At 36.0% G+C, this 14,955-nt stretch overlaps 1 protein-coding gene across 3 annotated transcripts in view; it reads left to right on the forward strand.

The window, feature by feature from the left end:
* The window catches only part of LOC139154534 (cytosolic phospholipase A2 gamma-like), a 42,645-nt gene extending 27,969 nt beyond the window's left edge, over positions 1 to 14,676 (forward strand). The window contains exons 10-17 of one of the 3 annotated variants that reach the window (XM_070729233.1): positions 1,361 to 1,498; positions 2,490 to 2,615; positions 2,996 to 3,034; positions 6,316 to 6,399; positions 7,922 to 8,014; positions 11,172 to 11,326; positions 13,035 to 13,206; positions 13,812 to 14,676. In XM_070729233.1, coding sequence (XP_070585334.1) covers positions 1,361 to 1,498; positions 2,490 to 2,615; positions 2,996 to 3,034; positions 6,316 to 6,399; positions 7,922 to 8,014; positions 11,172 to 11,326; positions 13,035 to 13,206; positions 13,812 to 13,963 — 959 coding nt within the window. In that variant the 3' untranslated portion in view covers positions 13,964 to 14,676. The remainder of the gene's footprint in view (positions 1 to 1,360; positions 1,499 to 2,489; positions 2,616 to 2,995; positions 3,035 to 6,315; positions 6,400 to 7,921; positions 8,015 to 11,171; positions 11,327 to 13,034; positions 13,207 to 13,811) is intronic. The other 2 variants (XM_070729235.1, XM_070729234.1) reach the window with 2 other exon arrangements.
* The last annotated feature ends 279 nt before the right edge of the window (positions 14,677 to 14,955 follow it).

Raw genomic sequence — 14,955 nt, forward strand, 5'->3', positions numbered from 1 at the left:
AGAATTGAAAAATCAACAGACGATCCAAAGTGCAGACTCTGTAAAGAAACAGATGAAACAATCGATCACATACTCAGCTGCTGCAAAAAGATTGCACAGACTGACTACAAGCATAGACATGATGCTGTGGCACAGATGATCCACTGGAACTTGTGCCGGAACTACCATTTACCAGTGGCAAAGAACTGGTGGGATCATAAGCCCAAAAAAGTGATCGAAAATGAGCAAGCAAAACTATTGTGGGACTTCCGACTTCAGACTGACCGAATTCTGAAGCATAACACACCAGACATTGTGATCGTGGAGAAAAAGAAAGTATGGATCATCGACATCGCGATCCCAGGAGACAGCAGAATTGAGGAGAAGCACCTAGAGAAATTAGTGAAATACGAAGATCTAAAAATCAAGCTGCAACGACTCTGGCATAAGCCAGTGAAAGTGGTCCCAGTGGTACTTGGCATACTGGGCGCAGTACCAAAGGATCTCAGCGGACATTTGAAAACCATTGGAATTGACAAAATCTCCATCTGTCAATTGCAAAAGGCTGCTTTACTGGGATCGGCAAACATAATTCACCGCCACATCACACAGTCCTAGGTGCCCGACTGGTGATGAAATACGAAATCCAGCATAATGATCTCGTTTGCTGTGTTGTACTGACATAATATAATAATAATAATAATAATAATAATAATAATAATAATAATAATAATAATAATAATAACAACAACAACAACAACAACAACAATTTTCAAGTTAAGAAACATTGATATCACCAGAAAAGATTGGTTAAAACATAGAAGACAAGAAGATACAGGATTTTTTTCAGTACTTTTTATCACCACCTGGAGGTATTTTGCACATGCACAAATATCTCATCCAGCTAATCAAACACCAGAAAAGATTCCAAAATGATGTCAATGTCTTGACATCAAATGTTTTGTCTCATTACCTTACAGATAAAGACATGGTGTATTTTTAGGCTTTAAGCACCTTGTCAAGAAAGCGTACAGCTGCTAAGCATTAGATGGTTATCCAGTTGTCTTTAATTCACTAATGACATTTCAAATTGTTATTTCCAGCAAGAGGCAAAGCACTTTTTTTCTTCAAGTGTCTTCTACTTTTACAATCAAGTGACTTTCATTCTGAAATATAATATTACCCGGCAATTATAGGGCTATGATAATTCTTAAAAACTAACAAGGGACAACTTGTTAAGAAAGGAATGTTCTGTGAATGACTAAATTGTAAGTTGAAATCTGGGAGGAATTGGGTAAGACTGTTTTTATGCTGCAAATAAATGGACACTCATTTGTAGATATAAAAATAATTCAACAATGTCATTCTTTTTTGTTTGAAGAATACAGATGTTTCTGTTACTACTGTAAAGTTGCTTTAGAGATAATACAGTTCTTCCTGCATATTATGGGAAGCCAAACATCTGTTATGGAAATACAAGTTAAGACGCATATCACAAACATTATAGAAATCCTAGAAAGTAAGTTGACCATAAAGAATGGTAGGTTTTAGCTTTTTTTTCTCCTTCTGTGAAATTCATCATGATTTCATTAATGGGCTCTACTTCTGATGTATAACCTGAAGAACAATTGCTACCAGAAAGAATATAATTACTCTTGTAGAATTAGATATGTGTATGTAGTTTAAAAAGTGAAGGGTGTTTCTTGTCAATTTCATTTAGCTTTATGTCAAAATACTATTAGATTTTCAAAATCCAGCTGTCTTCACTAAAAAAAAAACCCCTAAAGTAATTGGCAATTAAAGTACATACATGTGCATGTCTACAATTCTATATATTCTGGTTTGTTTTTGTTTTTTAAAAAGAAGCATTATGCAACGTGCAAAGTGCAGTGTGTTGTTTTTCTAATCTATATAGTAATAGAAGAAAAATAGTAAACAAAACGTTAAATCCATGTGATGAAGAAAAGGAAATATGGTCCAGACTAACAGACTAACACCAATACCACTCACATTCACTACATATTTTCAAATCTTTGAATTCTTGCAAAGTAATGTTACTTCCACCCTGTCTGTGAATTGATTCATTAATTAAAATAACTAAAGTCCCTCTTGGGGTGGGGGAGATCCCCAAAAGGCAAAATGTTGGTCCACTGCATAATGTTATTAAAAAAATGAGATTTTTGATCATGGATGGAATCATGAAATTTTGGACTTTCCTCATGTATATCTTTGAGCCTTCCATAATTGTTTGCCAGCTCTATATAGCATTGTTGGATTTATGAATCTCAGAATCCTCCAGCTAATAATCTGTTAACATTGCTTTTCTTGCATCTATCTTAGTTCTAGTCTGTTTTATAAATTAAGATTTCTGTAAATTCAGTTTGGAAGAAAGTATAATCTGGTATGCAATTTCAGAAACACGAATAGCAGAGATTTCAAAGGTTTGAACTGATTGAATCTTAAATTTAATGTTTTAATGAATTCTTCCCATCTCCAATTATATTAAAAAGACAAAGGACCCAGTGAAACCTACAACTTTTGTTGTACTCTGAAGAAAATTGAATATTCTTTAGACCTAATTGAAAATGGAAAACACTTTTTGAAATTGGTGGAGAACTTAGAATTAGAATTTACAGGTAAGTATGATTCACAATGTATATATTTATAACTCTCATATAGACCAATTCCTTCCATTTTGTTTGATGGTGCTTATGTTCTTCTTCTTATTGTTGCTATTATTGTAATAATATTTCTCCTTTTTATAAATAATTCAAAATGATGGACATACCTAATACTGCTTTATATGTTTCTCATAACAACAATGTTGCAAAATTAGGCTGAGATAGAGAGAGATTGGCTCAAAATCAATCAATCAGTTTTTGTGGTTGGCCCAGAATATACAGGCTTTTCTTTGTTCAAGAACCATGGTACAATTGTTTTCCTGCAAAATCATTTTGCTGAATATGTAAATTTTCATCTCACTGACATTCTTAAAATTATTTGTGTATTTGCATAGCTGAAAAAAAAGGAATTGTCAATCACAAAGAAATTACAAGTAAGTATCATGTATACATTAATGCAATTCTCATTTACATTTTATTACAAATAATAAAATGTAGTTCTAAGATATATATTGTTTACTTTCTTTGCCACAGTTATTTGTATATTCGTTATTTGAGTAAGTTTCCTTAAATGTTTCATTATTTGTTTTAAATTATGAGGGGAAAAAAGTAACTGGGAACTCCCTAAATCCATATCTACTGAAGATAATACGCTCTCTAAATGGGGCTACCTTTGAAAAGTGTTCGGAAACTTCAGATCATGCAGAATGCAGCTGCGAGAGCAATTATGGGCTTCTCTAAGTATGCCCATATAACTCCAACACTCCGCAGTCTGCATTGGTTGCCGATCAGTTTCCGGTCACAATTCAAAGTGTTGGTTATGACCTATAAAGCCCTTCATGGCACCGGACCAGAACATCTTCAGGACCGCCTCCTGCCGCAGGAATCCCAGCGACCGGTTAGGTCCCACAGAGTTGGCCTTCTTCGGGTCCCGTCGACTAAACAATGCCGTCTGGCGGGACCCAGGGGAAGAGCCTTCTCTATGGGGGCCCCGACCCTCTGGGACCAGCTCCCCCCTGAGATTAGGATTGCCCCCACCCTCCTTGCCTTTCGTAAACTCCTTAAGACCCACCTCTGCCGTCAGGCATGGGGGAACTAAAACATCTCCCCCTTGCCCATGTTGTTTTGCCATTTGATTGATTGACTGTGTGCCTGTTTTTTATATATACTGGGACTGTTTTATGAATTTATTAATTTTAAATTGTAATTAGATTGGTGGGCATTGGATTTGTTATTATGTACTGTTTTTTATTATTGTTGTGAGCCGCCCCGAGTTTGCAGAGAGGGGCGGCATATAAATCCAATAAATATAATATAATCTAATCTAATAGCTGTAAGTCCTAAAAAGACCTTCATAAAGATTTCTGCATGGACAGTTTATATGTGAAAGATTACATCTGCTTGGAAAATCTGGAAAAAGAGAGTTAAAACTATTAGGATGGATCAGGGAAATCATCTAATTTTATTCTCTATTAGTTTATTGAACCAAAGTGATTTAAATTGAATTTTCCTTTAGTTTTTTCCCCCCTCCAGTCAATCTATAGTCATCCACTGAACATATTAAATAAACTAGCTAAATGACATGATTGAATAACGTTTGTTCCAATCTTTCAATTAAATCCTTGGTTACTTAGCAATATATTGAATTTTAATAAATAAATAAATGAATAAATTCCAACAGATATACATACATAACCACTGTTTGTTTATTGATTTATTTGTTTATTTGTTTTGTCAAGTACAAATTGGTAGTATACAAAGATATAACAATGTTTATATACATGATACCAGTAAGAGAGAAACATTAGGACAGGGGATGGAAGACATGCTGGTGCGCTTACGCACGCCCCTTACTGATCTCTCAGCAATTGGGAGAGGTCAACAGGCAGTGAGTTCCATACATTAACTATTCGGTTACTAAAGTCGTATTTCTTGCAGTCGAGTTTGGAGCGGTTTACTTTGCGTTTGCATCTGTTGTCTGCTCGTATATTGTTGTGGTTGAAGCTGAAGTAGTCGTTGACAGGAAAGAGGTTGTAGCAGATGATTTTATGGGCTATGCTTAGATCGTGTTTAAGGCAACATAGTTCTAAGCTTTCTAAATCTAGGGTTGTAAGTCTAGTTGTGTAAGGTATTCTGTTGCAAGTGGAGGAGTGGAGGGCTCTTCTAGTAAAGTATCTCTGGACATTTTCTAGAGTCCAAAATGTGGTGTGGGTTCCAGACAGATGAGCTGTGTTTAAGGATTGGTCTGGTGAAAGTTTTGTATGCTCTGGTTAGTAGTGCGAGATTACTGGAGCAGAAGCTATTGTAATCTTGTTCCTTGCTATGCACATTTATTACCCGTCCCTCTTGCAGACCGTTGTTCTTCTAGTATTTCCATAACTGAACTACTGGAATCCATAAACAAATTTAAAATTGGCAGCATAATTTATTTTCTTTGTTTAAAAAAAAGAAAGCTAAAAACCAGAACATCACCATCTCAGACATGCCAATTATTCTTTTAAAATATTATTGACAGCTCTGCCATTCTTTTTTTTAATTTCTTTTTAATTTTTATTTTCAAAAATACAAAACACAACATACATACATACATACATACATACATACATAAAAGAAAACAACAACAAAACATACAACAAGAAACAAAAAAGGAGCAGATTACCTGAAAAATATAAAAGAGACACACAATATCTGATAACACACATTCTAAGAGTGACCAAAATAGTGTTTACTCAAAAATGGAAAGATGTAGAAGTTCCTAAAGAAGAAGAAATAATTAGGAAAATTATTGAATGTGCAGAGCTGGATATAATGACGAGGCGGTTGAGGGGTCAAAAAGAGACTGAATACTATTAAATCTGGGAAAGGGTCTATATTTGGCTAAACAGAAGAAATATCTAAAAAATCAAGACTATAAAGTATGTTATCACAAAATTGTAAACAATATGAATACCTGTAAATAATATAAAAATATAAGTACATTTTCTTTTTTCCTTTTAATATGATCTGATTGATAAAAGGTTTGTTTTAGAGACAGCTCTGCCATTCTAATGACCTTGCCACATTCAGCTGCTAAAATAAATTCATAAAAATAACTTCAACCTCTAATGCATATCTGCAGTTTTATTCTGATGTGAAAAAATAATTATTGAAAGAGATTTTATCTTTCCATTTGCCAAACATTTACAGCCCTAAAAAGCCTATTTATATTTTTATTGCATTTTACACTGCAGCCAGATAAGAAATACATTGCATATTTGACTGGTGTGTAATCAAAATTATCTGTAACCAATTAAAATTCAGTTAAAATATACATTAAATTAAGTCAGATTGTACTGTTACAGTATTGGGCTCCTACCAGTGCGCTTGACACCATCACACTAGTAGCGAAAATGGAGCTGCGCCACAGCTCCAGGTGACCAGTGGGCAGGTGTGCCCATGTGAGATTTGGCTGCTGTGCATGAGAAGGAAGCCAAATCTCACACGAAGGTGCTCGTGCACATAAGATTTCACAAATTTTTGCCATTATTTTTTTTGCTTCTGGGCAGCAAAGAAAGCCCAAAATTGGAAAAATCTCACACACATATCATCACATGAGATCTGGCTTCCTGTGCATGCACAGAGCTGTGTGCAAAACCGCACCGGTAGCAGTGGTGATGATGTTAAAAAACCTTTCATTAAAACACTTGTTGCTTTGTTTTCAAACTTCTGTTACTAGTTGCAGATGAACTGAAAATGAATGCAGAGAAGAGTACTGTGCAGGAGTCAAGCTGCGAGTTTTATGTTCAAAATCTTGGATATGGTGAGCTCACTATTAATATTCTAGGATGATAAATAGCTTCAGCTTTAACCATTAAGTTTATCAATTTATGGCATGAGCAAGTTGTTATGCTAGGCCCTTCCCTAGTAGCCCCCCCAGTGAGTTTGGAATGCAATTCAAACACACACACACCGTCGCAGAGGGAAAAAAGTAAGTTTATCCAAACAGTTTTTGTGAGCACACACTCTGAAAAGAGCCAAATTTCTCTCACCCAGAAAGAATCCTGGAATGCAGCAAAAGGCAAAACAAATGAGATTAGGTAGCTCTGAAACTTCACAGCCACCCACATCAATGAGTCCACAAGAGTTCTTTAATTGTGAAGTATCCAAAAGTCAATAAAAGTTCTGGAATAATCCAAACAGTAACAATCGTCTTTCTCAAACGGATAAACACCCATAATTTATCCCTATCTATTTTTATCTAACAAGGAACTTGTTTACTTTCCATAAAAGGGGAGAGGGATTCATATTTAATAGTTTTATACTTCCAGAGTGATACCATTTCTCCTTCCTTCCTTCCTTCCTTCCTTCCTTCCTTCCTTCCTTCCTTCCTTCCTTCTTCCTTCCTCCTTCCTCCCTTATGTTATGGTTATGGTAACCCACACAAGAGACTGTGCTTATACCAGCTGTGCAGAAAAAGCTGGTAACAGATACTAAATGAAAAAAGCTGAAATCATTTGGTCATTACCACTTCCCTATAATTCCAAATTATGAAACATTATGATCCTGGAAATTTCCTTTATCCAATTTTAAGTTAATTCATTCAATCAATCCATATAATGCTACCTGATTACAGTATTTCGTTTTTAAAAAATCCTAAAGTTGTCTAGTTTCTTTCTACTTCTGTTTTTATCCTTCAAGGCATTTGTTTGCTTTCCACAAAAGGGGAGAGAGATTCATGTTTAATAGTTTTATATTTCCAGAGTGATACCATTTCTCCTTCCTCCTTCCGTCCCTCCATGTCTCCTTTGTTCCTTCCTTCCTTCCTTCCTTCCTTCCTTCCTTCCTTCCTTCCTTCCTTCCTTATGTTATGGTTATGGTAAGCCAAACAAGAAAATGTGCTTATACCAGCTGTGCACAAAAAGCTGGTAACAGATACTAAATGAAAAAAGCTGAAATCATTTGGTCATTATCACTTCCCTATAATTCCAAATTATGAAACATTACAATCCTGGAAATTTCCTTTATCCAATTTTAAGTTAATTTTAAATTACACTGTCTGTAACCGGCCCGCGGAGGTCAGTCCAACCTGTCCAGTCCAAACCAAAAGCCGTGCGACATTTCCCAAAACTGTGCGGCATTTCCAAAAATTGTGCGGCGTTTCCAAAAGCCGTGTGGTAGAGTCGGACAGCCTTGCCATCTGCACGCCATCATAGCAAGACTGTTTCTCACAAATTCCCTAGAAAATTGTGATCATGTATACAGGATATTAGTACTAAATGAATTTTTTTTGAATGAATTGATATTATTTTCATATTATTAATATTATTGTTATTATTTTGCAGATATATGGGACATCATGAAATTTATAAAAAAAACTTTTATTTGCATCATTGAATGGAAATGGGGAAACATTTCTAACTATGCTTACAGATGCAGTAAGAATAACATAAATATAAAAGAATGCATAGGAATTTAAATTTATTTCTCTTAAGTTGTGATAGCCTTTTATGATCAGAACAAAATGGACAAATATATCTTTAAGTTTAAATTAAATCCTGTTGATTACATACAGTTTTTTGGCAGGGTTACAGAAATCATTTATCTGTATAGGAAACCTAGTAATTTACGTGTGATTCCAAATACTAAACATGGCTAAGCCTGATTAGTTTCTCATATCAAACAAGAATATTTAGGTGCCTTAAATTGTTGAGATATTTGTGAGGTGAATATATATGTTTAACTTTCTCAGCAAGCAAAACAAAATTAAATGTTAACTAGCATGTTTGCTTGTTTGTTTGATTGATTTAATGATTTTCATTCCACCTTTATTATTTTATTAATAATTCAAGGTGGTATACACATTCTTCCTTTCCCAACCCTACCCCCCACTAAACAAACCTCTTACCAGAGCCACTCAGCCAGTTTTTATGCCTAAGAACTCACAGTTTCTTGATTTCTAGGCTAGCGTCTTAAGAACTACCCCAAACTACTGGCAACATAATAATTGAAGAACATATTTAAAATGCCAACTAATAGTTTCCTGACACCTAAAGTATAGGCCAGTTAAAATAAGTAATTTGAACAAAATAGGTACTGGATTTATTTTTATTTAGCTTATAGAAAATACATGGACTTATAGTAGTTCAAATGTTAATATCCAGTCCACCTAGCCATTCAAGGGAAAAAAATTAGATGTTGGGCCAGTGTAAGCTCTTCGTGGACATTCGGATGAAATGTGAGGGATATTTTGTCAAGAGGCATCAAAGTCGCACTGAGGGGTAGAGATAATAACCCATCTAAGCAATGTGTTATGGCATATACCATGTTGGGTACGTATCCTCTTCAGAGTTGATCAATGCTGGCAAGGAAGGTCAAAAGGAGTACACCTTTCACATTTTGTAAATATTTAATTATCTTTTCATGTGACAACACTGAAGAAATGACACTGGGCTACAATGTAAAGTAGTAAATATACAGCTTGTATAACTGTAAATGTGCAGTCCCCTCAAAATAACGCAACACACAACACACATTAATGTCTAAACTGCTGGCAACAAAGTGAGTACAGCCATAAGTGATAATGTCCAAATGGGGCCCAAAGTGTCAATATTTTGTGTAACCCCCCCCCCCCCCATTGTTTCCAGCACTGCCTTAACTCTTTGGTGCACAGAGTTCACCAGAGCTTCACAGGTTGGAGTCCTTTACCACTCTTCCATGATGACATCATGGAGTTGGTGGGTATTAAAGACATTGCATACCTCCACCTTTCATTTCAGGATGGCCCACAGATGTTCAATAGGGGTTAGGTTTGGAGACATACTTGGCCAGTCCATCACCTTTACCTACATCTTCTTTAGCAAGGCATTGGTCATTTTGGAGATGTGTTTGGAAATGTTAGCATGTTAGAATATTGCCCTGCAGCCCAGTCTCTGAAGGGAGGGGATCATGATCTGCTTTAGTAGATCACAGTGGGTCATGGTGCATGTTGGCATTCATGGTTCCCTCAAGGAACTGTAGCTCCCCAGTGCTCACAGCAGTCATGCAGCCCCAGACCATGACATTCCCACCACATGCTTGACTGTAGACAAGCATACTTGCCTTTGTATTCTTCATCTGGTTGCCACCACACATGCGTGACATAATCTGAACCAAATAAGTTTATCTTGATCCCATCAGACCACAGCACATGGTTCCAGAAATCCATGTCCTTAGTCTGCTTGTCTGTAGCAAACCATTTGCGGTCTTTCTTGTGCATCATCTTTACAAGAGGCTTCCTTCTGGGATGACAACTTTGCAGACCAATTTGATGCCGCATGTGGTATATGGTCTGAGCATGGATAGGCTGACCCCACCCCTTCAACCTCTGCAGTAATGCTGGTAGAGCTCATATGTTCATTTCCCAAAGCCAACCTCTGGATATGATGCTAACATGGGCACGCAACCTCTTTGGCGGACCTTGATGAGTCCTGTTCTGAGTGGAACCTGTCCTGTTAAACTGCTGTATGGTCTTGGCCACCATGCTACAGTTCAGTCTCAGGGTCTTGGAAATCTTCTTATAACCTAGACCATATTTATGTAGACCAACAATATATATTTTTCAGATCCTCAGAGAGTTCATTGCCATGAGATGGCATGTTGAACTTCAGTGACCAGTATGAAAGAGTGAGAGCGTTAACACCAAATTTAACAAACTTACTCCCCCTTCAAACCTGATGGCAACAAACCAAGACCTTGTACCACTAATGAGTCACATGATAACTGGGAGGGAAAATGGCTACTTAGGCCTTATTTGGACATTATCACTTATAGGTCTACTCACTTTTGTTGCCATCAGTTTAGACATTAATGGCTGTGTGTTGAATTATTTTGAGGGGACAGCACAATTACTCTGTTATACAAGTCGTATATTTACTACTTTACATTGTAGCCAAGTTATCATTTCTTCAGTGTTGTCACATGAAAAGATATACTGAAATATTTACAAAATATGAGGGAGTGTACTCACATTTAGGTGTGACATACTGTAACTGCCTTTATCTGGCAGCAGCTCATTTGGCTTTTCACTGTGTTTTGATGTCAAAGTTGTTAGACAACTGTTGAGTGAGTGCCAGAGAGGACTTCCTGGATTTAAGCATGCCAATTGATAGATAAGCTATCGGATAACTATGTTCTATTGCCATGAGAAAAGATGTACTTAAAAAGTCAATTTCTAAAGAGTAGCAATGAGGCATATCTGTACTTTATGTGCTTACTAATTATTTAAATGGATTAGATAGATATCCAGAATTATCTAAAAGAGCTTAAACACCAGAAAAATGTCATTATAAGTATTTGATAGGATTTAGTATAATGTATTATGAAATGATTGTAAATGTAAGGACAACACTAGGATAATATTACAATAACTTTTCAATCATTTTGAACCATTTTGTTTTCTGCCCAAGAGAGGAGAAGATAATGCTTATCAGAGCTAAGAATTTAGATAGATGGGAGGAGATTTTCACAGTTCCAGGTTTTTATCATGTAACTGAATCATCCAAAGTGATTTCTACAGAGAAGTGATGAAGAAAATATTTTGTTCTCTCCCCTTAGTTGATGTGAAGGAAAAAGAAATGACTGATAAGAAAGATATTCAGTTGGCAGATGCTGGGATAGCCATAAATTCTGCATACCCTCTTATCTTGCATCCAGAAAGAAAAGTGGATCTCATTCTGTCTTTTGATTTTAGTGAAGGAGATCCTTTTGAGGTATGTTTTTTATGTTGGTATTTTTTATTTTTTTATATAATGAAAGGTATGTACTTTGAGATACGAATGATATTGTTCAAGCTGAAATTTAATGATGCATTTTAGGAATTAGTCATAGTAACTGTCACATTACATGCAATTCAATTTCATAAATTGCTTTCTAGTAAGTGCTTCTTGATAGAAAAAGATACAACCAATTTTCTTTGAATAGTCATCCCAACTTGTGATCAGTATTTTCTATATATATGAATCATGCCTGTGTTTTTGAGAGATAAGATATACCTGCTCTCTCTTGCTAATTTATTTGTTTATTTATTTGTTTATTTGTTTATTTATGTATTTATTTATTTATTTATTTATTTTTTGATTTGATTTGATTTGATTTGTATGCTGCCCCTCTCCGGAGACTCGGGGCGGCTAGCAGCAATAATAAAACAGCATATAATAATAATCCAATACTAAAAACAGTTAAAAACGCATTATTATAAAAAAGCAAACAAACATACCATGCATAAAACTGTAAAGGCATAGGGGGAAAGAGTATCTCAATTCCCCCATGCCTGGTGGCAGAGATGGGTTTTAAGCAGCTTTCAAAAGGCAAGGAGGGTGGGGGCAATTCTAATCTCTGGGGGGAGTTGGTTCCAGAGGGCCGGGGCCGCCACAGAGAAAGCTCTTCCCCTGGGTCCCGCCAAGTGACATTGTTTAATTGACGGGACCCGGAGAAGACCCACTCTGTGGGACCTAAATGGTCGCTGGGATTCGTGCAGCAGAAGGCGGTCCCTGAGATAATCTGGTCCGGTGCCATGAAGGGCTTTAGAGGTCATAACCAACACTTTGAATTGTGACCGGAAACTGATCGGCAACCAATGCAGACTGCGGAGTGTTGGTGTAACATGGGCATATTTGGAAAAGCCCATGATTGCTCTCGCAGCTGCATTCTGCATGATCTGAAGTTTGAAGTCTGAAGAGATCATCCATCAGCGCGACCAAAGCAGTTTCCGTGCTGTAACCGGGCCTGAATCCAGACTGTTGAGGACCTAGATAATCGGCTTCTTCCAAGCACCGTTGGAGTTGAAGCACCACCACCTTCTCAACAACCTTCCCCATAAAGGGAATGTTGGAGACTGGACAGTAGTTATTGAGCACGGCTGGATCCAGGTAAGGCTTCCTGAGGAGGGGGCGCACAAGTGCCTCCTTATAAGGAGACAGAAAGGACCCCCTCCCCAAGGAGGCATTGAAAATCTCCTGGACCCAGCTCCATGTCACCTCTCGACCGGCCAAAACCAACCAAGAGGGACTGACCTGGCATTGAGTAGCAGCAGTCTGAGCCCAGGGCCAGAATTACACTCATCACCAGTGCTTTGAGTTGAGCTCATGGAGCCAGAAGAAAGGATCGCTACTAAGCAGCGATTCCTCCTTCCCCTGGAATGGCTAGCTCAATGCCCCCCCCCATATCTGCCTCTCCCCAGCAAGACCGGGATATTTTGACCTTCTGCCACCCCAGAGATAAGTGTCCCCTGCCCTCCTGCCTCTCCAGCGTCAGGTGTGCCAAGAATTTCATTCATATCATATTATTTCACTTCATACATATTATAATCCCTTCATACATATATAATCCTTCTCGGTGTAGACTCCTCATCTGTAGTACAGAGTCCGGCAGTTTGAATTTATTTTATTACGTATCACTTTTCCATTTCTCTTCCCACAGACTATCAAGAAAGCAAGTCAATATTGCAAGGAAAACAACCTTGCCTTTCCTGAAATTGATGCCGTAAATTTAGACAAGGTTAAAGACAACCCTGAAGACTGTTACATCTTCAAAGGCAATGGTTGTCCTACTGTCATGCACTTTCCACTTTTCAACAGAGTGAACTGTGGAGGTACATCACATTCTTAATAAATAGTTCAAAGTGAATAGGAGTCAGTCTTCCACAGACAAAACAAGGAGTACACTTTATAACTATTTATTTTCTATATTTTGGAATAAGTTTGGCATGACTGATAGCTAATGGACTTTGAGCAAGAAGATTAAAGTCCATACCTTTTAATGGGGTGGGGTGGCTGGTGGGTTGTTGTTGTTTTTTGCAACCCTGAAGCTTTCCTCTAATTTCTATGCCTCATAACATGATTGATAATGGATGTTTTCATATTCAGATAAATTCCTCAAATTGTACTGACAAATTAGATTGGATTATGGATATAATTTTAATTGCCCTATTCAGTTGTTAAAATGTCATTATTTTATATAATTAATGTGTTATTCTGGTATAGAAATTGTTTTCTATTGTTTAGAAAATAAGTCCTTAAAGAAGCCCCCATTGTTTCAAAGAATATTTGAATCTCCTTTTATATTTTATTGATTTTATTTATTTATGTTGAAGGGTACCAAACAAAATACAGATATAGATTTATTTCTAAGTTGAAAGAATGTTATTATAGGAAATGTTTGCTTGCTTACTGAATTTGATCCTTTTTGTTTTCCAAGATAACATATTGGATTGGCGTAATAGGTATAAAACATTCACCCTATCTTATCCAGATCAAGACATCAAAAATCTTCTTAAAGCAGCAAAAACAAATGTGCAAAAGAATGCTAAAAGAATCCTGCAAATGTTGAAAGCTGTAGCAAATCCTTAACAATTCTACATTGTGTGGATCTGAATGTAATACTCTCTTTATCTCAAAGACAGAAAACCTGGAGGAATAAGGGATAGTTTTATTGAAATTTCATAATTTGTAGTTAAATAATTACTATAATTTAGTTTTGTAGTTTGTTTTTATTTTTCATATACTTTTCTAGATAAAAATGTTGAATATATATCACTAAAGTTATGTTTCTTCTTATGATTATATACATTTTCTCATTTATACACTGCTATTTTTATCACTTTATGTTTTTTCTTACTTGTACAAATTTGGGTAACTAAAAAGCATATGAGTGTGCCATAAATATAATATGTTGATGGCTAAAAAAATAGGCTATTCTTATCAGAATTATCAAATTATTATTAATTCTCACTTGATTATTTGTTTTTCTAAAGGCAGTGAGTATTGATCACGAAAAGAATTCATGTTTATTTTTGCCATCGCCCATGTAAAGTATTCTAGAGTCAAAGAATGTGTGTTAGTCAGGGGAGGGGGGAATCAGTGTATAATAAGTGCTTCCAAAGTTATAAAATAGAGTTCATCAGAATGTAACAAAATATATCATGTATGCATGTATGTCATGGCAACAAAATGTAAGCCATGGCATTTTGTCCATTAGAATGATACATAATAGGTGAGACAGTTGCATATACTGTATTGAGAAATAAAACTATATATTGTGAAACTATATTATTTAAAAAATATTTGAATTGTTATATTTATTTTAAGTATATTAATACTCATTGGCAATTTAATATTTTAGCATAATTTTCAATATCAGTGGCATATGCAATTTATAGCCATTATTTTGTGTTATCTATTTTATGAAATCAATGAAACAGAAAATGCAAGAGTAATTGAAAGGAGCCTATCAAATGATCAATAACAGATTTTCAATTATATGGAATTACTAGAGAGAGAGACAGAGACAGAGACAGAGACAGACAGACAGACAGAAACATAGAAACAGAGAAGATTGACGG

This window comes from Erythrolamprus reginae, chromosome Z (assembly GCF_031021105.1).
Source record: "Erythrolamprus reginae isolate rEryReg1 chromosome Z, rEryReg1.hap1, whole genome shotgun sequence".
NCBI lineage: Eukaryota > Metazoa > Chordata > Lepidosauria > Squamata > Dipsadidae > Erythrolamprus > Erythrolamprus reginae.